At 44.4% G+C, this 27,600-nt stretch overlaps 1 protein-coding gene across 1 annotated transcript in view; it reads left to right on the top strand.

Moving 5' to 3' along the window:
• The window catches only part of LRRC56 (leucine rich repeat containing 56), a 54,986-nt gene extending 33,916 nt beyond the window's left edge, over positions 1–21,070 (top strand). The window contains exons 4-12 of the mRNA XM_009323433.1: positions 6,065–6,161; positions 6,570–6,767; positions 10,945–11,131; positions 13,221–13,403; positions 14,873–14,937; positions 16,081–16,211; positions 16,931–17,124; positions 19,745–20,111; positions 20,878–21,070. Coding sequence (XP_009321708.1) covers positions 6,065–6,161; positions 6,570–6,767; positions 10,945–11,131; positions 13,221–13,403; positions 14,873–14,937; positions 16,081–16,211; positions 16,931–17,124; positions 19,745–20,111; positions 20,878–21,070 — 1,615 coding nt within the window. The remainder of the gene's footprint in view (positions 1–6,064; positions 6,162–6,569; positions 6,768–10,944; positions 11,132–13,220; positions 13,404–14,872; positions 14,938–16,080; positions 16,212–16,930; positions 17,125–19,744; positions 20,112–20,877) is intronic.
• Positions 21,071–27,600: the final 6,530 nt, after the last annotated feature.

The following is a 27,600-nucleotide window of genomic DNA, read 5'->3' as shown; positions in this document are numbered from 1 at the left end:
CTGTAGATCAGAGATGAGATTTTTTTGTTTCCTTTATTTTGTAAGACTGTAGTTTGGTCACTTTTAAAATCTAAATCTCTCCAATTACCAGTGCGTTCGTTTTCAGAACGACCTTTAAAAATAAATAATACCCACATCAATGGCTATTTTAGATGTATTGCTACTGAAGATTTATTCAACAGATGCATGTGTGCTTTGAGATACTGTATGCAAGTTCAGTGGATTTAGTGTTTTATTTCTAGGTGAATGATTTGAAACCAGCTTCCAAAAGAAACGATGGTTTTCAAGCTGATGAATGTGTTCAGGGTTGTGCTGTTGTAAGTGTTTACTGGGTAGCTTGAGCTCAGTGGAGCTATTCAAGATTTATTGTGGTGAAACCAAGAGCAGGATTTGGCTCTCTAGGTCTGGTCTCCGTCCAGTAAAATTTTGGCTGGAGCGAATCAATCCCTGAAGAACAAGGATGTTGGATTAATGGAAGAACATGTTATTATTTCTCAAACTTATTATTAGGTGTTGTAAGCCAAACTGTTCCTTGCCCCTGTGCTCTCCCCCCAGCCTGGGGGAGTGATGACAAGATGGGAGCATCAAATTTCATGGGAAAAAATCCTAAATGGTCATGCACAAGTGGGGAGGGTGTTGCCAAGACCCTCACAGAAACAGAGCTGTTCAGTGAGTTCCCATCCCTGCAGCAGTCTCTGGAGATAGTTGGAACCCAGGTTTCAAACCCTTCAGTTTATTAGTATTATTTTTTAAAAATCAATTATAAATGCAAGTTTGTAGGTTCAAGGTGAAACTTGGGGAGTCTATGTTGGTTTCTTGGCAGTTTTGGATACTAAAAACGTGATTTGGTGTTCAGCGCGTGTTCAGCAGGCAGGTGCATAGGTGTGTGTGTGTGTCCAGTAATTACTCTGGAGGACACTGGTTTGGCAACCTCAGAGGCTGTAATCCTCTGTTTATCACAACCAAAAATATGATGTACGCATTCCCACCCCATGCTCTGTCTCTGCTTCAAACCTGACCTGCATGAACCATAGCAGAAGTGAGCAGAATATATAATTGTTTTGCCTATTAATTCCTTGCCCTTTATGTAAAGTTCCTGGCTTCCATGTCACTCGGGACGGGACACTTGTCCACTGGAACTGAATTATCTGTTGTGTATATTAATGGGAGCTACATTTCCTTTACAGTGTCCTCTGGTTCCTTCTATATGCTCTTTGTTATTTGCACACCACTGGGGTGCTCCTGTGCTGCGTCATACGACCAACTGCCACCAGCTTTGTACAATGTCTCATCCTTTTCCTATTTCAGCTGTCAACCTTCTCAATCATATTCTCTATCCTATTTTAGGAATAGATTCTGTCGTTTTCTATATGACTGTATTATCATGCCTAATACATGAGGGTTCTGATCTCTATCACATCTCATTAATTTTAGTCTCAGTCAATGATTATTTTTTGCAGGGTTGTTTTGTTACACTATGTGTATAATTATAGTGGATTTTCTCTCCTACTACCCTGGTAAATTGTTACTAAGAGTTTATTATTATATTAAAATAACTTACCCTGCTAAATTATTATCAGAGTGCATTAATTCCATTTCTCGTTAAAAAGTCCCGAGATGCATTTCCCTGGTTTGGGCTGATCTGACCCTCTGCACTTAACATAAATGAAAACATACATGTGTGCACAGTTGCATGCACATGGCAGTCATGCATGCTCACACAACTCCTCGCTTTGCTCTGACCCCCTCCAAGGTGGACGTGCCAGATGCAGTAGACCTGGAGGCACTCCCATCTCTTGCAAGCTCTTACGTTCTCTTCTCACCAGCCAGAATATTTCAGAAGTATTTTCAGAAATGCAGGTGCATGCGGTTGTCAGGAGCAGCTTGCTTTGAGTTACGTTGCTGTTTCACCTTACAGCAGCTGTGCTCTTGGGGGCAATTATCTGTATAGTAATTAATGAGGGAGTTTTCTCTGATGCTGCAGCGTGATTCACACAGCTTCCAAAAGATTAGTTTGTTAGTTACCGAATAAAATATTTGCAGATGTACTTTGCTATGATAACATCTCTGACTGGAGATGACTTGTTACAGATGGAGGAGTAAAGATCTGCAGGGCCAAAATGTGACTGCATGACCCAGAATTTTAGGCTCCTCCAGAAGCTAGCACGACCCCAGAGTCAGCAAGGGGACCTTTGTTCCTGGCTTTAACTTGCAGCGAAGTTCTGCAGTCAGAGCTGGGCGGAGAAAAAAGTCCTTTTGACTCTACCCCTCACTGCTGCCTGTCTACAGTAGCAGGGAAGGAGGGACGGCAGTCATTTGCTCTCCCTAAGAGCTGGAGTGCTCTTCCTGGGGGGCAGGGGGCGAAGATATCTTGGCTTGCTAGCTCCCTTTCCTGAAATAGAGTATAGACAGCAAAAGTGGGCCAAGTGATACCAAACACTTACTGCAATAAAGTTCATGCTTTCTTAGTATCTTGTTTCATGGGTTAAGGGTGAGCTTGGGACAGCCAACTTCAGCCATGTAAGAAACCAGTTCCCATTAGCTTCCATGTTTTTTTTCCTTTCTGAAGTGTCTGTATAAGCAGTTTTTAATAATGAGACCCTGTTATCAAACAGTGGGTTGCATTGCAAAAACGCAGCAGTTATGCCTTTTGCAAGTACCCAAGACATGGGATACACAACCTAATTCCTTTGTCTAGAATACTAATACTAATCAACTTTGATTAGTATTAACCTTAAACATGCTACTCCTGACTTGCGCCAAAGTTAGCTGTAGGAGAGTCAGAGCTGCAACCCATGAATGAAATTGGAATGGATTTGAGACTATGCACTTGGCAGCGTAAATTGTGGAGAGTAAGGTAAGTAGGTTTTAGAAGTCATTTAAATTAGTGTCTTCTTCTGATGGTGTCTGCAGCAGGAGAATGCTTGAAGACTCATTAGCTAATAATTCATAGTGAATACGTGCTGTGTGTGACTTAGCAGACAGTGTGAGCAGGGACTGACCCCGTTTGTGTGCACTGGGTTTAGCCATAGCCAGCCCTGGAACTGAAAACCATAACACACAGAGGGAAATATGATTTAACTCTGGGATCCTTTGACCTCTGAATAGGAGCAGGGGACTGCTCCTTCAAAATGCATGAAGTGATCAAGGTTTTAGCAGTAGAAGGGATAGCTGTTTCTTCTCGGGGTCTTGTGTAAAACTGCTTGGGAATTAATCCATTGCTTTGTTTTGGCATTCGTTATATTGACAGAGAAACGTTAGGAACAAGCGTATTACTGAAAGCTCCTTCTGTGGCAAAAGAGCTTCAGTTAGGAAGTACAAGACAAAGAAAAAATAAAATTCATTAATCATACCTTACCATATCATATGTAAAGTAATCAGGTTAGGATTGTCTTCAGTTTTGCTGGCCTAATAAACAGAGCATCTATCAGAAACACTTGTTTCAATGATACAAAAACGAGAGTGACTGCTTTCCTTTACCTATGTTCAGTGGTTTACAGAAAAGAAAATTCTGCACCAAAATTAGCCTGAAATTTGAAAAACTCATCAGTGCTTGAAGTGGGTCGTGAAATGAGCAATGTAATTCCTTCACATTACTCCTAATGCCGTATTTGTGTTTATGGATGTGTTGGCCTTGGTTGATGGTAGGTTCTGCTTTTGTAATTTAATTTAATTTCTTTCTTATTATAGGCATGCAGCTTGCAAATTTAATAATAAATTTCTGTAAATATTACTTTGGGAGGCATCTGTTCCTTAAGGAAGCCTTAGAACTGGTGTTTGTTTTATTTATAAAATATGCACAACGTAAATAGTCCCAGGAAGATCTTCTGCAAGGCTGGGGATGTGATGACATATAGGGACATTACGATCCTTCAGGTCAGACAAATCTGAATGAGTACTTGGAAAGCAATGTCACAAACTTCCACCTTTTTAGGGGCTTATCTGGTCACAGGTACAGTGAAACAATGGCAAGTGTTCCCCGTTGCCCTGATAGCTAAGGGATGAGGTAAAGTAAGTTTGCAGCAAATTCGCAGAAGGAACCGTATTGTTTATACATAAAGGGAGTTTCTGTGTGTGCATGGCTTTATCCTTGTGTCTCTGTACTAGAGAGCAACATCCTGTGTCAGTATGGGCAAGCTGCCTAGATGCACAAAATTTGGTGGAGGAGTTGTGGTTTATGTCAGTTGAGGGTTTTCTCCTATAAGGAGGAGTAGCCTTAGACGGAAAGAGATGTGTCGTGTGACTGAGATTTTTCGTATTTGCTTTGTTCTGGCCATTAGATCAGCTGCACTGTTTGTACTCCAAAGGCTATAAAACGTTACATAAACACATTGTATGTTGTAGCCATCATGACCTTACTTAAATCTGCGGCATCCAGGGAAGAGATGCTCAGAGGCACCCAATGCCTGGGGCCCCTGCAGTGGTAGAAGATGGATGAAGTGAGATACGTCTGAATGATGCCCATGGACAAACCATGCCCCAGAAGGCAGAGGGGTGAAAATCCCTGATTTCACCCTAGAAACCCCTATGCAACCCTGTATTTGGCAAATTGCAGGAGAGAGGCATCTGGGGATATTTTTCCATGCATCTATCCTTTACTCAGCCTTATGCAGTCTTCCTTCTCCTGATGTGGCCCTTCCCAAGTGTTCAGATGGTGGAGAAACAACAAAAAACACAGACAAGAATACGCCTATCCCTACTTGTAAAAGCACTCCTTCCTGACCTCTTGGGCGGGCTGGCTGTGCAGTATCCCTGAAGCAGGCAATTTGACTGTAGGGTTTTTTGGTGCAAAGCTGCATCAAAGCTGCAAGAGGTTCTCAGAGGGCAATGCAAAGCTGCTTTTTTTCCTCATGGTCCACGAGGACATGAGTTAAGAGAACTGTTACCTTTATTCCAAGATCAAAAGGAGCCCCGTGACCGTATTCTTTCGTCTGCTGCAATGTTCCCTAGACAATGCATTAAAGTATATATTATTTATTATTATGTATATTATAAAAGATAGCTAATCCACAATTTTGAAGTCCAAGAATCTCTATTTAAGAACTGTTTTAGCTGTTTGGATGTGGTCCTAGGCATCTGGTCCTGCTTGTGCATGGGGTTTGGACAAGATGACCTCCAGGGGTCCCTTCCAACCTCAACTGTTGCTGTGATTCTGTGAACTCCATGCTAGTCTCTACCTCCTCTGATAAACCGTCCTTGTATTTAGTTCCCCGTTGTTTAGTTCTTTATTATTCAGACAGAGAATTCTGAGCTTTTGGTTGGTTTGGGATTTGATGAAGTGTTGCATTTTGTTTATGTTTGAGTAGCAGCTTTATGCAACTTAATGTTACCAAAGGTGGAAGGTGGTTAAGCCCCCAATTTGATTTGCCACCATTTTTGCATTTTGCATTAACTTTGTATTATGCACTCTGTTGCAATGTTAGTGGAACATTACACATGGAGTTAAGCAGGTCAGTATGTGCTTTTCTGGGTTAGGACCAGAAAGTTTGGAATTCATACAAATGATCCTTTATTTATATTTTGCTAGACCTAAAGGATAGGAAAATAGGATGGAAAGGATTATAATTTTCTGCTGATTCAAAAAATGTTATTTGGCAAGAGTGCTATTCCTTTCAACCGCAAAATCAGAAGAAGGGTAACTCCGTAAGAGGACAGAGTGAGACCACTGTGCAATCAGCTCAGATATGTTAATTTGGGTTATGTGCGTAGAGAAAATGATGCCAGCAGAAGCAAACCTCACTTAATTCTTAGTGATTACCTGCTATTTATGACAGAATTACCATGATGTAGCTCTTGGAAGAATCTTAATGAAACTGAACTGGGGTGACATGTTGTCATAAAAGAACAAAGATGTCTGTGAGAGAGAGAGGTAGAGAGGGGTATAATTTTACTCTTCACCTTTTAACACTTTCATGATGATATTTTTTGAAAATATTTTTAATTATATTTCTTGTAAACAATGTGAGATTTGAAGGAAGTAGCAGTGGCCTAGTCTTAGAAAAAGAAAGCAAGTCTTGAGTTCCTTCATGCATTCAAATAGAGCTTGAATTGTTTCTTTTATAAGGGATCTTGGAACCACCTTGTCCCATCTCCATGTCCTGTGGATGGCTCACTGTGGCCTCTCAGATTTAGATGGGATCTCTTCCTGCAGCTCTCTAAAAGTAAGTATAGATGTGTCCTACCAAATGACCATCTTAAAACTATCTTCAGTTGATACTCTTCTCTTTACTTGTAGTCTCTGTTCTCTCCTCACCCTTTTTCTAAAGGACTTTGGTTGGATACCTTGAATTGCATGTGTTAGTTTAAAAGATGCTACAGTAATATTTTTTTTAAATGAGGTGTAACATTCAGGTCTGATCCTGAAGATGCCTAATGCAACATAGCATTTGTTGCCATATTAGCCCTAGTTATTTAAGGCGGCAACAGCCACGCTTGAAAAATGTTCACTTCCATGCTAATTTCATGCTGTGCCATGTAATATTTCAAATATTAGAAAACATTTTGCAAAGCTTGAGTGTTACTTGTGCAAGCCTGTGGTTTACATATTTATTCTGTTTACTTCTGCTGAGGAACTTTACATAGCCTACAACAATATCTCTGACCTGAGCCAGCTGACCTGGTTGGATCACCTTGAGGTTTTGGACCTGGAAGGGAACAATATTGAGGACATTGACCAGATGCAGTACCTGAGACTTTGTTGCAAGCTGAGCCACCTGACAGTGGAGGGAAACCTTATTTGTCTGAAGCCAAATGCAGAATCTGCAGAGGTGAGGACTTGGTTTGCACATACTGTGTTAATTTTTGGCAGTGCTTTTTTAGTTTGAGTTGGAAATGAGAAAAGTTTCTGTATCTTCCTATTGTATCATTCTGAGGGATGACATGGGATGCATTTCCCATCTTTCATTTCTTGTTGATTTTGTCCTTTTATGATGTCTCCAAGATGAGCACAAATGAAATACAAGGAGTGCTAGTAAAGACTCAGGCCTGTTTCCTTACGATGAGTTCCTTCTTACCTGTGAGAATGGGATTAAACTAGAAATCAGCTGTTCTGAGCCATACAGCTGTTCTGTCTTCTCCCAGCTTGCAGTGCAAACAGGCATCTTAAAGGAAGACCAAGGAGAGCATGGACCCCAGCTGTATGGATCCTTCTAGCCTGTAGGAATCTTGCAGCAGGTTAGAAAGTAGCCAATATTTTTCTTACAAGATGTGCCAATTGCAATGTCTCAATTAGATATCTGTCTTTGGGCTTTTGCATTTCTTTTGGAGGCTCTCCGGTCCAACAGCAAGTGCTCCAGGACCACCACGCTCAAAAGTTGAACCCTCAGAAAAACAATGCTTGAAATAACTAGGAAAAGCTATATTGTAGGAACTGCTTGTTGTCCTTTCCCCTGAAAGGTTAAAATGAAATGACCAAAAAGATCTTCAGCAAAAGCTGAAGATACAAAATACAGTGATTCACCTCTTATGTACTGAAATGATAAAATCATTTCTGCGGAGGTATTTTGTTGAGGGCATGAGATTCTCTGTGTCACAAAGATGAAAATACAGTAATACATGCTCTGCTTTGGGTTTTAGGGCACTCAACAAGAAAAGTAAGGGAGATCTAATTCTACATGAACAGTCTCAGGGCTGTATTACTCTCTTTCATTTGCCCCTGCTTCAAAAAAAAGCATTGTTGGGATATAAAAACAAGCATCTTAGCATGTACTGAAAAGGTATCTGGAGGAAAATCAGAGTTTAAAAAACTTGGTCAAATAAGACTGTTCCTCATTTTGGTCACATAATGTCTAACGCATATCATCAGATGACAGTTTATGGCCAGCACACGATATATTGTCATCCAGGTCTTTTGGAAGGTCACAGGCCTATGCACACACACATAGGTATGCAATACGCAGCACTCACTAAAGGATGGTGCAATCCCCAATGGCACCGTAAAGAGCTGATAACACGGGTTAGAAAGCAGAGCAGGAACTGGTGCTGTGACTCCACTGTGCCATGTTCCATAGCTTTGTTGTGCTTTTCAAAGTGATCATGCCCATGCCGTTAATTTGCATAAAAGGGTGGGTTTGATATTTGTCCTGGACTTAGACTTGAAAACTGGGGTGCTATCACTAAAACTCAATCATGTAGTAGATATGCGCATATTTAAAATCTTCGCACTTTTTAGATACATGAGTTATTAGCATTTTTCAGATATAATTTTTGGCTTGATCATATCCCTCAGTAGAAGGAGCCACAGAAGGTAGTGCTTTAGCTATCATAATTTTTCTCTCTGGAATCCGAAAGAAAATATTATACATTTGCCTTTCTGTTTTGAACTGGTAGAAGCATACTTCAGAGACCACACCTGTAATTATTTATAACCAAAATGATTTCTCCATCAACATTTCTCCCTTATGGAAGATACAATCATGAGAGGAAAAAACATATTCCTACAGTAAGGAAGCACACCTTGCTTCTGATGGACAAAGCATGCCTACTTACTCTTTTATTCCCACAGAGACAAATACAACTTCTGACACTTCCTTATCATAGCTTCCTACCATGAAAATGGTGCAGTATGTCCTAACAGCATAGAAAGTTTGTTTCTACTCCCTTGTCGTTCCTGCTCTACAAAAGTGGTATTTTTGGAGGATGTAGTTTTCACTTGGCATCTTCAGTCCTCAAATGTACTTGTAACGGAGAAATGTCAGATTGCCCTTGATTTGTTTAGCTGAGGAAATCAGTCCTTGGGATGCTGCTGCGTGTCGTCACGTAACGGGAGTTCAAAGAGGAGTGGTATGTGGTGGTGTGCCCTAATGCTCTTCTCCACACTGAATGACTGTCTCTACTCCTGTGCAAGTAGTTACATTCAAATGCCAGCCAGAATTTGGTGAGGGAGTCTGCATGACAGTATGTTTTACACTGAGCTGTAACGGAGGCAGACTGTAAGTTCACTGTAGTCTCCCACCCAGTCTCTGTGTTGGGAAGCTGCTCAGCCCTGGGGTGGTTACAAAGCTGGCCCTGCCCTCAGCTGCTGAGAGCTTCTCCATGGGCTTTGTCACTTCTTGGTTTCAACTGATGTTGTTTGCATTTCTTCAGGGTATAGAAAAGTCACCTGAAATACAGAAAAGAATAGATGTGGGCTTACTTTGGTGCGCCCTAGATGGCCAGCTCTAATTCCTCAAGCTCCTTCTTGTAAGACTACAAGCCCTTGCTACAGCTCTGTAAAAGCTCTCCTATTTATTTACTTTTAATCTAAAGAATGGTCCAGCTAAATTTACTGCTTTTTCTTCAGACGGCTTGTTTGCTCTCTGTAATTTGATTTTCAGATGAGCTCATCTTCCCCTGTTATCTAAACCAAGAGCAACAACCTGATGATAAATTCTGCAGTCTCTGTTGCAGTAATGTAACACGAGCGTAACATGATGCTTCTCTTCAACAGGACATGGCTGGAAATTGGCTGTAGCCCAGGCACTGTTCAGATTACATGTGGTATGGGGTAGCATGGCGATTGGTTGACTCATTTTCTAAATTAAGATTAAAGGCTTTGTTAGAGAAATTTAGTGTCTGCCTCTTAACAACAACAAACACACGCTTTATTTGGTGAGTTCCTTCTGCCAGCCTCGGTGCTGCATCGTGCAGAGGAAGGGAGCATGCAGCCAGCCAGGTCCCACAGAAAGATTTCTGTTTGTGACAACTCTGTGTTGAATGAGGACTTGGCTTTGTGGGGGTTTCTAATAATGCATGCAATGTCTTGAAAAGCATAACATTTATCTGGATGAAGCAATTGATTTGTAGGTAGCTGTCCATTCATATTCTGCCACTAGCAGTGCACTCTTGCTTTATACTTTCTTTAAGTAGAAAAGATTGCCATACCTTTTGCTGCCTTTTGTAATCTGAGACTATTTTAACCAAAAATATTCCCATTGCAAAGCAGCACGACCCAGTCAGCCCTGAGGTATTGCTAAGTTTTCCCAAAGATGAAGGTCCCATATGAAGGTGTATTTCAGCTGCCGGAATCCACCAAAATGGCCCAATTCGCAGTGTCCTCTGAGCACAGTTGTAATTGTTCTGGATTGGCCTTGCTGCTCAGAGGTCCCCAGGCATTGGCATGTGCTTGTGAATCATTTTTTAACATGTCAGCTCCACCCACGCATGCAGGAGGGGGCTGCACTCATGCTTTCCCCCATGGCTGTCACACTGAGTCCATGTGCATTGGGAGCAATCGTGTTGTTTTTCTAGCACACAGAAAAGAAACCCAAGTGCAGTCCATTTTAGCCTTCTGTGCAACTGCTGTTGGCATGCGACCTCTTGCAGAAGAAAACATACTTTGAAGTAATCCATCACATTTAACAGTGTATAAAATCGCACACCGAACCCCTGAAAACTGCCCCAGAAAATCAGTGCAGTTCATTTGCTGTAGCTGGTTTATGGGTGTGCCTAAAAACACAATCCATGGAAATGCTCTTTGTTTTTCCATCAGCAGCTGTAGCAACACTCATAACATTTTCAAGTCTTCCTATCACCTGAGTATTGATGCAGCAACCAGAGAATTACAAAAGCAGGGAGAGAGGCTGGATGAATGCTGAGGGTGCCCAGGCTTTCCATGGGCATCAGTGGCCTTCTACACTTTTGTACATTACACATAATATAACAAAGACAAATGCCAAAGTCATCAGTGGGTAAACAACAAAGGAGCCTTTGGGTGGGGGGCATGTGTTTGCACTGCTCAGGACATGTTCACAATCGATTTGAGTAGAAATTATATGAGGAGAAGGCACAGTGAAATGAAACTCCTGACTGTATTTATTTCTGTTCAATGAGGTGAATAGGTTTGCCTTGTAGAAGGCATTTCAAGTTGTGTGGCAGTCATACAAATTGAACACTGCTGTGCTGCTTGTGGAAGTCCACAGTCTGTTAAACGAAGTGTTCAAGTGACCACTTTCTCAACTTCTCCAGGAACCAGATTATAATTACAGAGCTGAAGTAAAAAAACTTATTCCCCACTTGGAGTATTTGGATGAAATACCAGCAAGCCAGACTACTCTCCTTCCTTCCAAGAAGATGCATGAGGATTGGCTAATCATCAAGGAATCCATCAAGGAAGGTGGTTTAGCTGGCGGCATTTCATTGTTAGGTATGTCAGGTTTCCTATCGGGGTTCATTTTTCAGGTTATGAAGTGTGAAGAAGAAAGATGAAGAGCAAGCTGGCCTCTTCAAAGCCAACTTTTAATTATAGCGAAGAGACGAAGGACATTGTCTTCTTCACTTGGGAAGTGAGGAAGCTGGAATTCAGCACAGTGCAGATTTAAATGAAAACTGTCCTAAGCTGGGCATCAAGATCAGAAAAATGCAGACAACCTCTAGGACATCAAGCAAATCCAGCAGTAGCTGGGAGTCTGTACTTAGCGTTCATTCTGCATGACGGGAAGAAGCAAAGCTTGGAAAGGAATGTTTCAACAACAGCTGTTCACAGCCCTTTCCATGGTAGCAGTCAATCCCATGTAGCATGGATGTAGCAGGATTTCCTACTCCAGTTTCAAAATAGGAAAGGCAATTTGGTCACCACCCCTCAATGGTAGTAACATCCCAGCAACTGAGACTGCATGGTCTTATAATAGATCTGTTCCATTTTCTTCACCTCTGTGATTAAGTCCATTACATTCATTAGTAGAGAGTAAATGGTTTGAAAATAAATCTTGTCCCCTTGCCTATAGCTTTGGTTATAGTTCAGACGTCCATGCTTTTATGTATCATACTACATGCACTTTACCACATACCATTAAATATTACAAAGTATTTCCTATAACTGCTCCTGTTGCTTCCCATTAGTGTGAGCAATGCAGTTGGCTTCCCAGCCCCCCCAGTTGTGGTTTGCCTGCCAACTGTACTCCATTAAAAATTTAGTTTGTTTTGGAATAAGTACATACGTTTGTCATTTATTTAATCCCTGTGGGTCCAAATCATTAGTTGTAATAGTAGTTACGGTAGGGAAAATATCCATTAAAATCTGATCCCTCAGTGATCCTGCTTTGGCAACATCAGCTATGGTTCAGAAAACTAGTTAACAAAGTGGGCTGACAGAAACAGTAGGGATGGAGCACAAAATTGTGAATTCATATTGTTTCCTAGTGTAACCAGACTTATATTCTTGCCTTCAGTTCTAAACTGATGAGCTCATATGGTCAGGTTCAGATATACCCATATTTTTTTCTTTCCTATAGCAGTGTTGACTCGGGTACTTTTCACACACTGTGTATTTCATGGGTTTGTATTAGCAACTATGGCCAAAATATTTTAAAGGTCCCTAACACTCAGCTCTTAAGGAAATGGCCATATTGTTGCAGAGCTGATTGCTCCACTGTGGAGCTGGTAGATGCTCAACACTTCACAAAGCATGCTATTCATCTAGGCACCGAAATGAAATTCCCTCTCCTGGGGGTTGTTGGCTGCACATGCTGCTCTTACAGCTGTGCTGTGCTCCCAGGACAGCTGGCAGTTGGGCAGGTAAGAGGACAAGGCTCTGTCTGCCTTCACTAGCTTTTGTATAATCCACCCTGCCCTGTAGTATTACGAAAACTCAGTTTTCGCCTTTCTTTCTGTGGTAGAGAAGTATGTCTCTGAGGCAGTACTGGAAAAATCTATCACTGCCATTCCCAGATTTCCATAACTCCTGGTATGTGGTTTGGCCTGATTGACTAATAGCTCTGGTAAGGTGGCTGTCACCATCTGTGTTGTGCCTGGGCAATAAATTTTGAGACTGGGGGCTTGGACTGTGCCTGTGGCAAGCCTGCAGTGGTTCCCCTGCAGGCAGGTGGGCAGCAAATGAGAGGCAGCTTACTCTTACCCTAGGCATGCAGGCAGGGGAAGTAGCAGAGCCCTGGACACATCCAGGTTCACCTGTGGGGCAGTCAGAGGTGGGTGGTGATGGTGCCCAGGAGCAGAAGGAGTGTGGGAAGGGACTTTGGTTTAGTTGAGGGTCTCCAGGTCCTGCTGTCTGCAGAGGATAGCTACAGGGGACTGTATGCAGCACCAGGAAGCCCACTGTCTCCAGGCTTGACCAGTTCCAGCATGTTTCTTGTAGCTGCAATGACAGATTTTTCTGTCCCCTACAGCTCCAAGTGTGCAGCAGCAGTCACCGTATTGGCAGCGTACGGTGATGGTGTGGTTTGAAGCCTTGCCCAACTGTGCTTACATTAGCGAAACCTCTCTCTTAGATCCGTATCTTGGGGCAGTAGCCAGGCAGGCTGGATGCAGCCCAAGACCCCCAACAACTTCCGGACCTGGAACTGTGCAGTGGTCTGCTGATGCAGGGAGATCTAGCAGTGCCCACCTGTTGTACGGTGGCTGTCCTCTTCCAGATCCCACTGTTTCTAATGAGCTGTTTCCAGAAGATGACTCCAGTGATTTGACACATGGTAATGTATGGGTTTTAATCCTGTTCTTTCCCACACCTTCACCTCCTTCTGAATGTTATTGCTGATGAAAGCCTGGGTGCTTTGAATACCACCCACCCATGCTGCTGCTACGTCAGGTTCAGCATATGTTTTCATCCATAGGACTCACCTGCTCTAGCGTGGGCTTTCCTTTATTTCCCCGTGCAGCAGAAGGTGCAAGTCCTTCTCCCTCCTCAGCCCCTCACCCTCATGCATTATGTGCTGCTGTCCCTCTTGACAGCCCCATATTGCAATGGTGCTTCCTTGCTGAAGTTGCCTTTCACAGCTCATCAAAAGCTGTCCTGCTCAGTTCTCTATATGTCAGCCTAGCTGGGGCTCACTCTTAAGTGAACACATTGGGGCACATCTTGTTCAGTCATAGGAATGTGGTCCAAGGTAGTCCTCTAGAAAGGCGTGTTGATGCACATTCACTCCCCATTGGATCATGTGGTCAAACTATGTGTACTGCAGTCTCACACTGCAGCAGCATTGCTGCTGTCAATGAGCACTTTCTTTTGGGTTTCCAGGGGCGGGTCCCTCAGCAAGAGGAGTCAGTTCCTTGACTTCATATACCTGGTCTACAGGCATACCACTGCCCTTCGTGTCCTGGGCACCTGGAAGTACTGCCAAGTTAGCAGCTCCTGGGGACAGCTGGATGGAAAGGGTTTTCACTTCTGGTACAATATTTGGCACTTCCCAAGATATCCTTCCCTGGCTCCCGGAAAGACCTTGACAGTGCAACTCCACCGGCCCATAGAGTGCAGATTAGATAGGAAGATGGTGTTTGTTTTCCCAGCATTGTGGGCTGCTTCTCTCAGATGCCAGGCCTGCCTCAGTTCCTTGCTGTAGGTAGGACTCAGGATGATGAACTAGATGAAGCAATGCAGTGTCAACAGCTGAGTGCACATTCTGGAAAGTACGTGAAAACCGAGTACAGCTTGCCAGGGAATGAGACCATAACTTCACATGCACTTTTAGGTAGCTAGCACTACTGATGATGGAAACAGTTTCACCCAGTGTTCACTGCTTCTTCCTGCCCCTTTGCTGCCTTGTCTCTTGTTTTGACAAGAGCATCTGCATAGCCACATGGGGAACCTGATTCTGATCAAGATCTATCTGAAAAATAACCCAGCAAAACAAAAAAAAACCCAAAAAAGCATATTTAGTTTAAATCTGGATCTGTTCCCTGATCTGACTCACCATATGACCACACAAATGTTTGGACCAGCACAGTGGAGGAGGCAGGGCAGGAGCAGAAGGAGACAGATTCTGGTAGAAACTGAGAAACTGCCTCTTAGCAGCAGTGTCAGGCCATGCCAGCTGACACTGTGAACCTACGCCATGAAATATTACATCCTCCTGTCTATAGGAAATGATGTTGACTGATTTCAAAGACAGCACTATTTGTTAAACGCTGGAGTAAAATGTTTTCTTTTTTCCTTTTTTCTTAGGACTCAGTCAAGTTATATGTGGGAACCCCACCAAAGCCCTTCGTGCAAGGAGGCAAAAGCTAGGTGTATGTTTTTCTTGTATACTTCATATTCCTGCCTGGTGACCTCCATAAATCCTGTGATAAACAACTCCCACTGTGGCTTGTGGCAGCTCGCTGTCTTCTGTAGTCCAAAAGCACTCCCAACATGCAATTGGCCTTGAGGAGGATGGAGAGTCTCTTGCCCTGATGTTACAAAGGTGCCCATGTGCTAGTAGCAATTAACCATCAGCTGTAAAGGAACACGTGAAAATCACATATCAGCTGCTGGCAGCACATTTCCTATCATCCTGGCTGAGCAAAGTGCAAGGCAGGATTGCAAAATTTGATGGTATTTCTACAACAGCTATTAAGCAAAAGATTTTTTTCAGCAGTGTTTCTTTGATGTTGGTGTAAATAGTCAGATCGCTAATGCTTCAAGGCCGTTCCTATTGACTAAACAAACACAAAGCCAAAGTTTGTTCCTCTTGGCAGTGGGGTGGTACCCCAGCCCTGCAGGTCAGCCTGCTCATTTTGGTGGTAACTTAGTGAGAGGCTACCCATGTGTGTAAGGGGGTGCAGTCTGCATCGTCATGGTTAGCTTTTGTGGGCCCTGAGGTTCAACATGGCACGGATGCACGTGCATATGTTTAAACAGGCTGTGCTAAATCAGCATGCACAGGACACCTGCGTGGATGCGCTGTCAGCAGCCTCACTTAATGCTGACAGCAGATGTTAAATAACTGCTGGAAAAAATGTGTCCCTCCCTTGTCTCTCTGCTGCCACTGCCTGAGCACTGGAAGCTTTTCTGAAACAAATTTGAACATTTGAGTGAGTTACTGTGTGTTATAAACTAGGATGTGGAAGGGGACTGTGGTCACATGCTGAATGATGCAGTTTCTGTGATACTGGTCTTAATATGCTTATTGGCATATTAAGCATATACAGGTTTATACACCAGTGAGATATAAATCAACGTTTTTGTTACTGCACCCTGAGTTCCTCAAGCTGTAACAGTGCACATGACTGGGGCATGGGGCTTCTTAAAACTGAAGAGCAAGAAAATGGTGAGGGGTGATCTGAAAACTCAGGAGTAACGGTGGACTTTGATGCCTTCTAAAATCCACAATCTAGAAATGGAGCTGGGGAGAGCTCCTGAGGTTATCAAGATAACTTCTGTCATTTTTGCAGCCACCTGCAGTGAGCCCTTTGAAACTCTGCAGTATGAGGACGGAAAACCGTTATGGCTCTGGAGGAGGAGGAGATCTGCACCAGGAAGTTGTGTTCTTTGAACTGAAAGTACGGAGAGAGCAGCACAAGCGGTGAGACCACGGGAGAAATCTTGTCCTGGAGTAAAACGGGCATTCATTTTCTGCTGTAATAATAAAATAAACTCTTTGGCCACCTGGTGGCGGTTTCAGGGGATAGCCTTGGCCTCCTGCCTTCCTGTCCCTGCGGTGGCACTCCTTCCATCAGTCCCCCCCACTGGAGCATCTGTGGGGCGGGCAAGGGAGAAGAAACCTGGGGGAAGCTCTGACCTCCCTCTAGAGCAGGCTGAAGACCAGCATAGACAGGGTGGGCTTGCTTGCTTAGCGAGAGCAAGGAAATGACTTTTCATAACTGGTATGACATTCTTGACCCTGACAGTGTCTACCTTCAGACAGTGAAAGAAATGAAAGTGGATGAGGTTTTCTGCAAGCGTCACATTGACATAACCAAATGAAAGGCTGAAAGGAAAATAACACCATGCTGAGATTCCCCCATCTCATAGACAGATAATGGTTCTTTTGGGAGTAAAAATGGCTTTATTTCTCTGAGCTTGCTTCACTGTGTGGTATTTTAAATCTGCCCCATTTCACTTGATTAACTTTAGGACACTTTCAGATAATCCGACACTGGCAGCTTATATGCCTGATCCATTTAGAATGATTTTCCATATCTCCAGGAAAGTGGGAAATCACAATTTCCCAAGCTGCGCTTGGCTGGCTGCATATTCACAGCTCAAAGGTTAACTAAAGGTGTGATACTTGATGTTGTCCAGGTGCCTGCAAACAGATCAGCAAGAAAAAGCCGCCCAAGCACTAAAGGTAACTCTTAGTGATGAGGAAGAGGGTAAAGACTGCAGCCTGACTGACAGCTGTGAAGATGAGTTGAGGGAGACTTGTGATGAGGACCTCATTGAAAGGATTTCTCTTGATTCTTCTTGCCGCTCCTGTCTTTCCCAGTCTTCCTCAGGTACTGGACCTAACCTCTGGGGAAGGGTTAGCATTGGGTAGTGACACGTGCTACTAACTTTTTGTAGATAGGTGTATTAGTAACTGCAGTGTTTTATGAGATCTGGCTTCTGTGCTCTAGAACAGCAATTTGAAAATATCATTGCAGAGCCAGACCCTAAGTAATCCATTCCAGTTTTTAAGCACAACATGGCGGCCAGCTGTGTTGACCATCAGTTGACATGTTTCAGCATGGATTTATAGAATTAAGAGGAACAAAGCTGATCTTACACCAGCTTAGCATCAAGTCTAGAGGAAGGATGTGCCTCTGTCTTTTACCTTGTGTCATTACTTTATGGCAGTGCTAGGTGAGTCTAAAATACTGTTGTTCCAACTGAGCTATATTTTACCCCAGCTGGCACTGATGGAAATAATGGCTGAGATAATGATTAAGGTTTAACTGGGCAACTGGGAATTCTGGAAAGATATGCAACCAAAGGGATGCATTCAGGAAAGAGTTTAAAAACGAAACATGCTCTTCTACTCAGGAACAAAGCCAAAGACCTCTCTGGAATTGCATTTACATGAATGAAAGCAGAATTCCCGCTCTTCACTGCTTGTTGAATATCCTATTTAAGAATATTAGAAACCTTAATAATGGTTATTCCAAATACATATCAAGTAGAGGAGCTTACAAAAGTACAACTTTAATCTATTTCTATTGTTAATAATCACTTTTTTTTGCCTCAATAAATATTAGCATGTGAGTTTTCATTTTACATTTCTTTCAAGGGAAAAAATGGATCTATTAAAATTTGGAAAAATATAATATATTTTGGAAAAAACAGAAGTATCATTAAACAATTCAAAGCTTCTGTGTATTAACAGTAATATAAACAATATCTCCTTAACAAGAACAGAAGCTGATTGGAAAAATCTAAAGGAATGGCCTATTGTCCAGTGACCACAGAAGTCTTAGATTATGATCTCATGGTTTCTTTAGGTTTAATCTCTCTAAAAGAGATTTAGATTTAATATGATTTCTTTAGATTGAGTATGATTTATTACGATCTCATCATCTTTTTAGATTGAGTAGGCAATGCCCATAACATCTCACGGTGTACCAGTGTCATGCCTATAGGACTATACAAGTGAATGGTTGGGCATAGATCTGCCGATCTTTAACCAAATCTGCTAGGATTTGGTTACAAGATTGATGGAATGGTTTGAAATCTAGTATTACCTAAGGGGGGGGGGGACGGACGCAGATGACCCAGATCCCAAATCACAAGCAGCTGGCCATAATAACCAAGATTCAAATAATCACAATCACAGTAGCCTTTGCCCGCTGTCACTAATAGACATATGTGTTTTGCAGAGCAAATACCTGATGAAACTTAAGCAACTGATAGACTTTATTCAGCAAGGCAGTTTAAAAATACGCTTGACCTCTGTGACTTGAGACTGTGTCAAGATTTGAGAGGTATTTAAATACCTCAACACTTAACTTCAGAAGTGTGTCCTGCCCAATGTGATTTTCTCACAGAAGGACTTGTTGCTGGAAACAATCCTTCTGACCAGGAAAGGACAACTCAATCTGAGCAAAACTGCTCTTATGTAAAAGTGTTTGCAGCATCAGATCCATATAATCTGCACTCTTTGGAAGTTGTTGAGTGTTATTTCGGGCTCTTGAGTCAGGCATACCAGTCTTTCAGGATGTCTTTACTTAAAAACAAATAAAAAACCATATGAAATTTAGACATTTTTAAAGCATATAGTATGATGGAAACTTTTCAGTGAAAATTTTGTATCAGCTTTATGTAGTTACCTAAGCAGTAAAATACATCCCCATCAATTAGGAGCTATAAAGCTGAACTTTCTGGGCCTGGGTTTTGGTGGCACATTCTTTAGATTGTGTTCCTGCCCTGGACCTTGCACATCAGGTGTTTAGATACAGTTCGTTCTTTTAATAGACAAGAGCAATAAGATCCCTGCTATATATAGAATGGTTTTAAGCATATATGCATGCATGTTATATTCATAAGTCAGCAACAAGATTTTTCTTCTCTGTATGTTGCACCTGAGGGTTAGATGGGCTAAAATATGAACAGCCAGATAGTAGCCCTGCATGTAGTGCAGTATTTTCCCTAGCAGTCAGGCACTTTCCTTAATTTTAAGGCTAATCTCAAGATCTTACTCTTACACCTCTGCCTCTGATTTAAAAAAAGTGGATCCAATCTTCTGTGATTATTCCTATGCCTTGACTTTCAAATTGCTGGATGGAGTCCTCAGGTATTTAAAACAAGTCACTGCAATCACTGGCCAGAAATGATGCAGGTATGATCCTGCCTGAGAACAGGAGGATGGGTCAGCTGGTCTGTCCCTCTTGAGCGGTGCATGGCTCGTGAGCAGTTCCAGTGTTTGGCACATCACCAGCAGTACTGGCAGGGAGGCTGCCAAGAAACCCAAACCCCCAACTGTCAGAGGAAGCAATTCAACAAGGCCAGCATCGCTGTGTGCCCTGGGACACATCTGCCCACTCAGCTCCATCACACAGCATTCTCTGAAACCTTTCACTCACTGGGTCAGTCATTTAGGAGTAAGCTGAACTGGTAAATCACTGTGCTTCCCCCCTGTTTCAGGTTTGTCACAAGCTCAGGAGGGTGCGGTGTTCTCCAGCCCAAGCCATTATCTAATTCCATACCCTCCGAAAAGCCCTTCACCTGTGTCTGTAACGGGTGTTGCAGCAAGACCCTGGAAAACGAGGAACCACAGGGTAAGATGCCTAAACATACCCAGCCAAGAGAAGGACAGGCAGTGGACAGAGCGATGCCAGTCAAGGGCTCATCAAGAAACTTCAGCCCAGCCTTTGGGCAAGGAACTTGCTCTCCTGAGCCAGCACAGCGTGCCGGCTGCCTCTGGATCCCGAGGGCAGTGCCAGCCTGCTGGGACCACCAGCCGGCAAAGGCCTATTTCAGGACCAGCAGCTGTTGGATCAACAAGCATCAGGTATGCGTGCTGCCGGCAGCACTGCCTGCAGCATGTCTGGGGAAAACAGAAGGGACTTCACGGCAGGAAAAAGCAGACTTCTATGTTGTCTCTGGAGTCTCCTGCCTGTTCTGTAAAAAGAAGTCCTTTTATTTGTGCTGACATTTGCCTTTGACATCTAATGCTAAATGAAACATTTTCTCATGTTCCTTATAGCTTGAGCATTGGAAATTTTGTATTTTCTTGAATAACAGCCCAGAATTTTCCTGTGTTCTTACTGCTCCATTCCCATGTTCCCCATGCAGGGCCAATGCCATGTCTGTTGCAGAGCTCTTGTAGTGGCGCTTGTTCAAGACTCTCCTCGGGTAAACCCCAGGACAAGTTCCTGACATCCCACTTTGTTTTTTTTCCCTTGAAACTTACATTAACTCATGTTAGAAAGAGCTTTGGAAAATAAAGTAGGCATTAGATAAGTGTCACATGCACCAAAACATGGTTATTTCTGAATGCGCTTACTGTAAGATTAGCATCATGTTGCTTCTTTGAAGAAATAAAACTGAGGAGTTGTGACATGACACCTTGATTTTGAAATTAACGTAATCACTATAGAGCAGTATAGGCAGAGAGTGCATGCCTGGTGTGGGAAGCTGGTGTGCCTTGTGCTGCTCCCAGGCCTGGCAGCTTTTGGTTCAGTTTTCAGAGCAGGAGACAGCAGAGCCGGTGGAGAGAATGCAGATATTCAGACCCAGAGTGCAATTTCACCACAGTGTTTCTCTCTTTTCCTCAGGCCCATCAGGGATGAGAGCCCTTCTGGAGAGATCAACCACCACCAGCCAGCTGTCTGCTCATCCACAAAAGCCTTGGAGAGGTTTGGGCTGATGAACACTGCTTGGCCCCTGACTGCCAGGGCCATGCTGCAGTCATTGCCAGACAGACCCACTGCCTCAACAATATCTCAGAACAAAAGTCCCCGGTCCTAGAAGATACCCAGGTGGCAGCGTGTGTTGGAGCCATGTACACAGCACAGTCTTGAAGGATCAATGCTATCTTTCAGCTTCTTCTGTAAGCTAAACACAGAGCTCTGCAAGTAGAGCAGTTCAAACAAATGCCATGATTTGCCTCAATTAAGGCTACAGCTGGTCCAGAGATGCTTTCTTTAAAGAGCACCCGCTGAACAACAGAAGAGCTAATCAACCTCTTATTATAGAAAAACATGATTATTTTTGCAGCCTTCATGCACTAAAACAGAACAAGTCCTAACGTATTTCATCTCGTTCACACCATGTCCTGCTCTGTGAGTCAGGCAGGGACACCAAACCAAGCAGAGCATGGAGCCTGCAGTTTGTGAAGTGGGCTGGAAGAAGTGAGGGACACAGGGCATTCCCTCTCATGCTCAGCCACCTGACCTAGCAGCAGCCCTGTGGTGTATCTTTTGCAGTCCTGGATGTTTAACATGCAAGAGACAAAGCCAAGGGCTTGAGAGGAAGTGTTGGCTGGAGAGGGTTGTAAGGGAGGGGTATGTGTTGCCCGAGGTAGAGCCTAGGAAGGCTGGGTGGTTTCAGAGCTGATGCCCCCACAGGAGCTCACCCCATTCACAAGCATCCGAGGTTCTTGTTGCCTGCATCGCTATGGGAGCGAATACTGACCAAGTGGCTCATCCCAATATTAACATTTTTGTTTGCTCCATAGCTACCTGGAAGGATTTCTCTCACTTCCTATGGATAGACATTGCATACCAGAATTTTATTAGCAGAGCTGACCTGTGCAAGCAGGTATCAGAGCATCCCCTGCGTGTGCCTTTAGAGTCAGGCATCCCACCTCTAGGTTTTTTTTAGATCAAATAGACTTTCCAATTTCATATGACTGAATAATTTTAAGTAATGCTGCAGCAAAGACGAGGCAGGGAAGTAAAGGAATGTTCTCTTGTTTTTTCAATAGGGCATTTGCTTTATATTCGGGTGAGATTCAAAACATCTGATTTAGTGACTGCGAACTGTGAGATGCTGATCCAAATGACTGTGCCTTAGAGCTTTATTGATGTTGCAGTCTGAAACCAAGTGTTACTGCATTTTTTTCCCAGTTTAAGTTACTATGTTAGATATATATTTTTAAATCAATTGATAAAACAGTAATTACGTGATGAGTTAATGAATTGGTTTATGTCTTCTTTCTACTGGTCAGCTTAACGTAGAGGAGCAGAGTAATAGAGAAAGCCCCAAAACTTCGGCTCATTGTGGTGATACTTGCACCACTTTCTCCTGCAAAATAGTCTTGAGCTTGAAGCTAGTTTGCCCAGTTTTGGTGAGTCCTAGAGGAAATCATCCATCAAAAGTCATTAAAATCACATGTGGCACATGATTCTGTGCAATACTATGGATGCAGGCAGGATTTCCCATCAGGTGTCAACCAACAGCAGTGCCTGTGTCCTTAAATGGGCTTCTAAAATTGACTTTTTGCCAGTGTCACTGACCATGACAATCACCAAAAAAAATCTGACCTTGTAAAAAAAGAAGAAAGTGGCAGCATAGTTTTCAGAAATGCTCTGTGCCCTCCCCATCTGCTTGAAGTCTGCAGCCCTCGCTGGCAGTCAGCACTGTTGACAATCAGGCCCTTCTCTATAGCCAGGGTTGTATTAGTGGGTGATGGGTAGGACTGTCTTCTCCAAATATTCAGAGCCTCCTTCTCAGTTTGCATCTTTGATTTCAAAGGGGCAGAGGGAAAAAAAAGCATAAGTAGTTTTTGTGCGTGGAAACTGGGGCAGCTAGACGGGTCTGCATGTGTGCATCTGCAGATGCAAAACTCTGGGTATGGATCTGGAAAGTACTCTCAAAAGCACCTGTGAGCTCATCTCACAGCAAACACAACTTGGCTCTGTGCATGCATAGGGCAAGGAGCTTCTCTGTGGTGGTGGAGAGGGCTTGAAGAAAAGAAAAAAAGGTCTGCCCTCATGTGTGGGAAGTAAGAGTCACTGAGGGCTTCATCAAAACCATTTAACTCAGGGTTTCCTGTTTTAACTTCCCTTCAAGTATGCCGGTGATAACTCTCAGGGGTGCAGACAGTGTGTGACCTTCAAAACAGCCACCCCACCCCTTACTAACCAACTCAGCCCCCCTGATGGCCTAACTGGTAGGCAGTTGTATGCTGTGTAGTGGCATGACATGTGTGTACAGAGACAGGAGAGGGTGTCCACCCTACCTATTGATCACTGCATCGGCTGGTGACCCAGCATCTTCTCAGGTGCATATCCGTAGGTATGGGTATGTAAGATGGGCTTGAAGCCATGTGCTCTTGTGTCCTGGCAGTGTCACCGTGAGGATTTAATGTCCAGAGCTGACTTGAAGGCCTGAGGAGCGAAGCAGTTGGCATGAGCGCTGTGGCTTTAGTGGCACTGTCCTGCAGCAGAAAGCGGCGATGCTGGGAGCTGGGGGCCTTGGGGCACTTGCAGGGCAGCATCTTGATGCCACTCTCCTCATTTGATCCTCTGGGTTATATACAGGAAAGCAAAAGCTCTGCTCTCAGATAGACCTTGTGGGCAGGATGCCCCATGCTTATCTGGGAGGCGTGCTCAGTCTCGAGCTGCACTGCTGACCACATGCCCAGAGCACAGGGCAGGAGGCCAGAGAAGGATGCTCCCATGCTCAGTGAAGCGATAACACTTAGCTCTTGGGCATTGCTTTCCCGAGGTGGATCTCCAGCTGTGTTATCCAGCAGGACAGAGACTGGTTTCGTGCATACAGAGAGGAAGGCAAAGTGACTTGGCAGAGAGCAGCGGCACCAGTAGGAATCTGACTTCCCTCCATCATGCATGCATCTTGCTAATATGGTTTTGGCAGAAGGAGTGGAGGAAGACTAATTAGTTCTCAGCACATGAAAGGTTAGCAGGTAGCAGAGCCAAGCATTGGTGGACAGTTCTGTCACAGGCATGAGGTTTTTGCATGACACCTTCATTGCATCCTTTCTGGGTGATCTGACCTGCTGAGTGGTATGTGCGAGAGTATGTGCTCTGAAGCTAAATGTGTAATGAGACCCAGTGACAGGCTGTTGTGCATGGAGCAGCAGGGAGGCTTGTTAAGAGAGCAAGCTTGTGATCACAGTGCGACCTAACAGGGAAGAAGGGGTGGTAGTCTCCTCATTGCTGGTAGTGGGTGCACCTCAAGGTTTCCCAAAGGTGCTACGCTGTTCTCTGTCGCAGTTTCCAGGACAAGCAAAATAAACAGGGCTGTTGCAGATTAGATCTGCACAGCTATAACAGATCCACAGAGGAAATTATTGCTCTGGTTTTAGCCTCTGCTCATCCACTTTCCACCTTTTTAATCTAGAAAATGTAAAAGCCAGCCAGGGCTTTAATAGGCTAATTAGGAAATGTCAGGCATGATGGGCTACCCGTGAATTTGATTCTCGTGGCCCAGAAGGGAAATATATGGGGAGTTTCATCCTGAGTTTTCTTGTTGCTGTTTCCTCTCTTAAAATCCTGCGTTGGTCCCTTGAATATGGACAAAGTCATTTAATGAATGATCTTATTCCCATCCCTGCCTTTGCAGACTCTTAATATTTATCTCGGTAGGATCCTTGCTTCCAGTTGGATGCAACCATTTTCGGATGTTCATTACCAGGGTCCATCCCCTCGTTCTTCTAATGGGCCAGGAGCTGCTGATGCCTTTAAGTATCTCACTGCCTTACTGGGATTTGCTGCCAGCTGCCAAATTGATATCTAGTGTGTAAGCAGGAGAGAGGGGCAAGAACTGCTCCCCCCCTCACCTATTAATAAATTAGCGCTGCAGGGAAGAGTTTTCTGCCAGGAGCTAAGTCTCATCAGTGCATGCTGCTAAGCGAGAGGGTTGTTAGCTGGGGGCAGCTGCCCTGCAGGGAGTAGGGCCTGGAGCAAAGAGATTTGGCCCAAAGCAATGATGCTTCAGCATTAGAAGCACGGTCCATCCAGGAGGCCTCTCAGCATCACTTAGCTGGTGTCCCGCAAGCGGCTCTGCTGGAGTGGCTGGTGCTCCCCTGCATACTGAAAGGCTCTGCTCAGCCAGAGCTTTAAAAAATAATTGGAGAAAGAAGCAGGGAGCTGCATGCCAGCCAGCCAGTTATTTCAGTGTCTAAAAATCCTTCCTCCTCCTGAAGGGAGTGTGTCTGGGACGGCATCCCACCCAAACAAATGGGCCCTGACAAGTGAAGGCGGTTCCTGCTCAGGCTTGGATTGCATTCTGCACCTCCCAGCTCTGCAGAGCCCAGCCTGTCGCGGGGACCTTAGCATCCCATTTGGGGACAGGCCAAAGGGGATGCTAGCCCTGTTCAGTGTCCCCATCGCAGCTGTGTGCACAGCTCACCTCTGGGCTCATGGTTGTCATGCTTATTACCGAGGCCATTACTTACTCATGTGGAAGGCTTGGGGTTGCTTTGCACTTGGAACAAATTCATCTTCATTGCTAGATGAAGAGGAGATACTTTCTTTGGCTGCCAGGGAGGAGAAAGTGCAGGAGATGTTCAGGAGGGAAAGTCTCATACACATCTCCTCTTCAAATACATACAAATGACAGTTCAACTCAGGATCATTTACTACATGGTTCCTTGGCTTGCCACCATGTTCAGAGGCCAGCATGCTCGGGCTCATTGCCATGAGCAGTGGTAGGACATGGACACTTCTGCGGTATGATTAGTCAGATTCATGCTCCAGTAGTGCCAGTCTCTCCATTGATAAAGCAGGGTTTAAGACAGCTTAGATGTCTGCTGGGTACCATCCGATGCCAGGTGAGATGAATCCTGCCCTGTGATAGCTTTCTCAGTATGCCAGAGTATCCTGGCCATGTTTTTATTGTTGGCAGCATATTGGTCCTCTTAAGTTCCCCTGGGGGATACTGGAAATATGAGGGTAAATATATCTTTCCTCTCCTGGCTAAGCCAAAGGACCAGCCTTGAAGAATGGATATGGCACAGGAGCATGTGACTGCTGGGGACAGCGCACCTCGTGTCACTGTACGTGGCTCCTTGAGCAGGCCTGCGAAGCTTTTGGACCTTCCAGGGAGGCGCATGCAGGGGGCAGGCAGGGCAGCTTCGGGACAGCAAGGAGGGCTTGTCCTGGACTGAATTCAAGGTGCCACTGCAGACTGCGAGCTGGTGCTGCAGGCAGAGAGCTGGCCCGCTGCAGATGCATCTGGGAGGGCAGGTCCGCTGCCCGGTCCCCAAAAAGAGGGGGATGTCTGTCATCGCTGTCCCCAGAGAGGGGAATGCTGGCTGGACTTTTAGAAACCAGTCCAGCTAGCTGGGAGGTGACCCATGTAGTGGAGATCCTGCCTGGGAGGTCTCCTGCTGTCACTAGAAGAAAGACAACCTTGTGGTGACAGCCTTGATCAAGCCTTAGGGGCAGTGGAGTCATGTTTCAGCTCTGCACTGGTTTCCTACGGAGCAAGGACAAATCGTGTGATCTGAGAGGAGGTGTAGTGTGGTCTTACACAGGCAACAAAAGCAGGGCCTTGTTCTGACCTGTCCCTCAAACAAGGTATCCACCACGGGCACGTCCTCTCCCCATTGCCATAAAAAACCTCATTGCACCTGCGCATTCCCAGCTGGAGCTCAGCATGATCGTGCTAAAATTAAGGGAGTATTTGAGATAATTTTTTAAGCATGCCAGGGGATGATGGCCTTGCAACAGGATCCTCCCGCACAGCACAGCGTAAACCAGAAAAATAAAGTGTCAGATTCCTGGATGGAGAGTTGCAGTGTCATTTATAAATATAAAACCTGTGCCTGAGGAAGAGAGTGACTGCATGTGCAACCAGGCAAGCCGCCGCTTTAGCTGAATTTGAAGAGCAAGAGGAACATCTTGAAATGGACGCTAGAGGGAAGAAGAGAGTCTTACAAGTGTAACTTTTAAAAGTAAAAAGGCTCAGAAACCAAACCCAAGCAGCTCCAGAGCGTTTGGGAGGCATTCAGCACACAGTGGGCTCAGCATTTTCTTTCTCACCTTTTCCAGCATCCAGTGTGCTGGCCTCGTGTGACGCCCCTAAATGTGCTATGCTGGTAGTGGCTTGCTGTATCACATATGACTTTGATTTGTTTGGAAATATTTCCTTAGGAAACCTGCAATGCCCACAAAATGTAATGGAGAGCATCCCTGACCCCTGCCTTGGCACTGGAAAGCCATGGTGCTATAGGGCATCTGATGATGCTACATGCAATCCCAGCATGTCTTAAAGAGATTATTTTTGTCACAGGCCATAGCTGCAAGCTGGAAACAGGCTCTAGACCATGCATGGCTTGAACTTCAGCTTCTCCTCCCTTGTTGACCAGGGACTTCTCATCTCTGGAGCCCAGCAGAGCAAGGCAGAACTTCCTGGGGGCTGTGCTCCCCAGCACCGCTGGGCAAATCCCTGCTGCCAGGTCTACCAGTCTGAAACCAGTCCTCTCCCAGCCCAGCTCTGTTAAAACTCTCTGCCATTTCTCTCCCCTTTATCCCCATCCTTGTCTCTTCCATCCTGGTACCTCCCAGGCAGGACCTCACTGGAAGAGC

The sequence above is a fragment of the Pygoscelis adeliae genome, unplaced genomic scaffold, assembly GCF_000699105.1.
Source record: "Pygoscelis adeliae isolate BGI_AS28 unplaced genomic scaffold, ASM69910v1 Scaffold5, whole genome shotgun sequence".
In the NCBI taxonomy this organism is placed as follows: domain Eukaryota; kingdom Metazoa; phylum Chordata; class Aves; order Sphenisciformes; family Spheniscidae; genus Pygoscelis; species Pygoscelis adeliae.
This window is presented reverse-complemented; position numbering and strand designations above follow the sequence as displayed.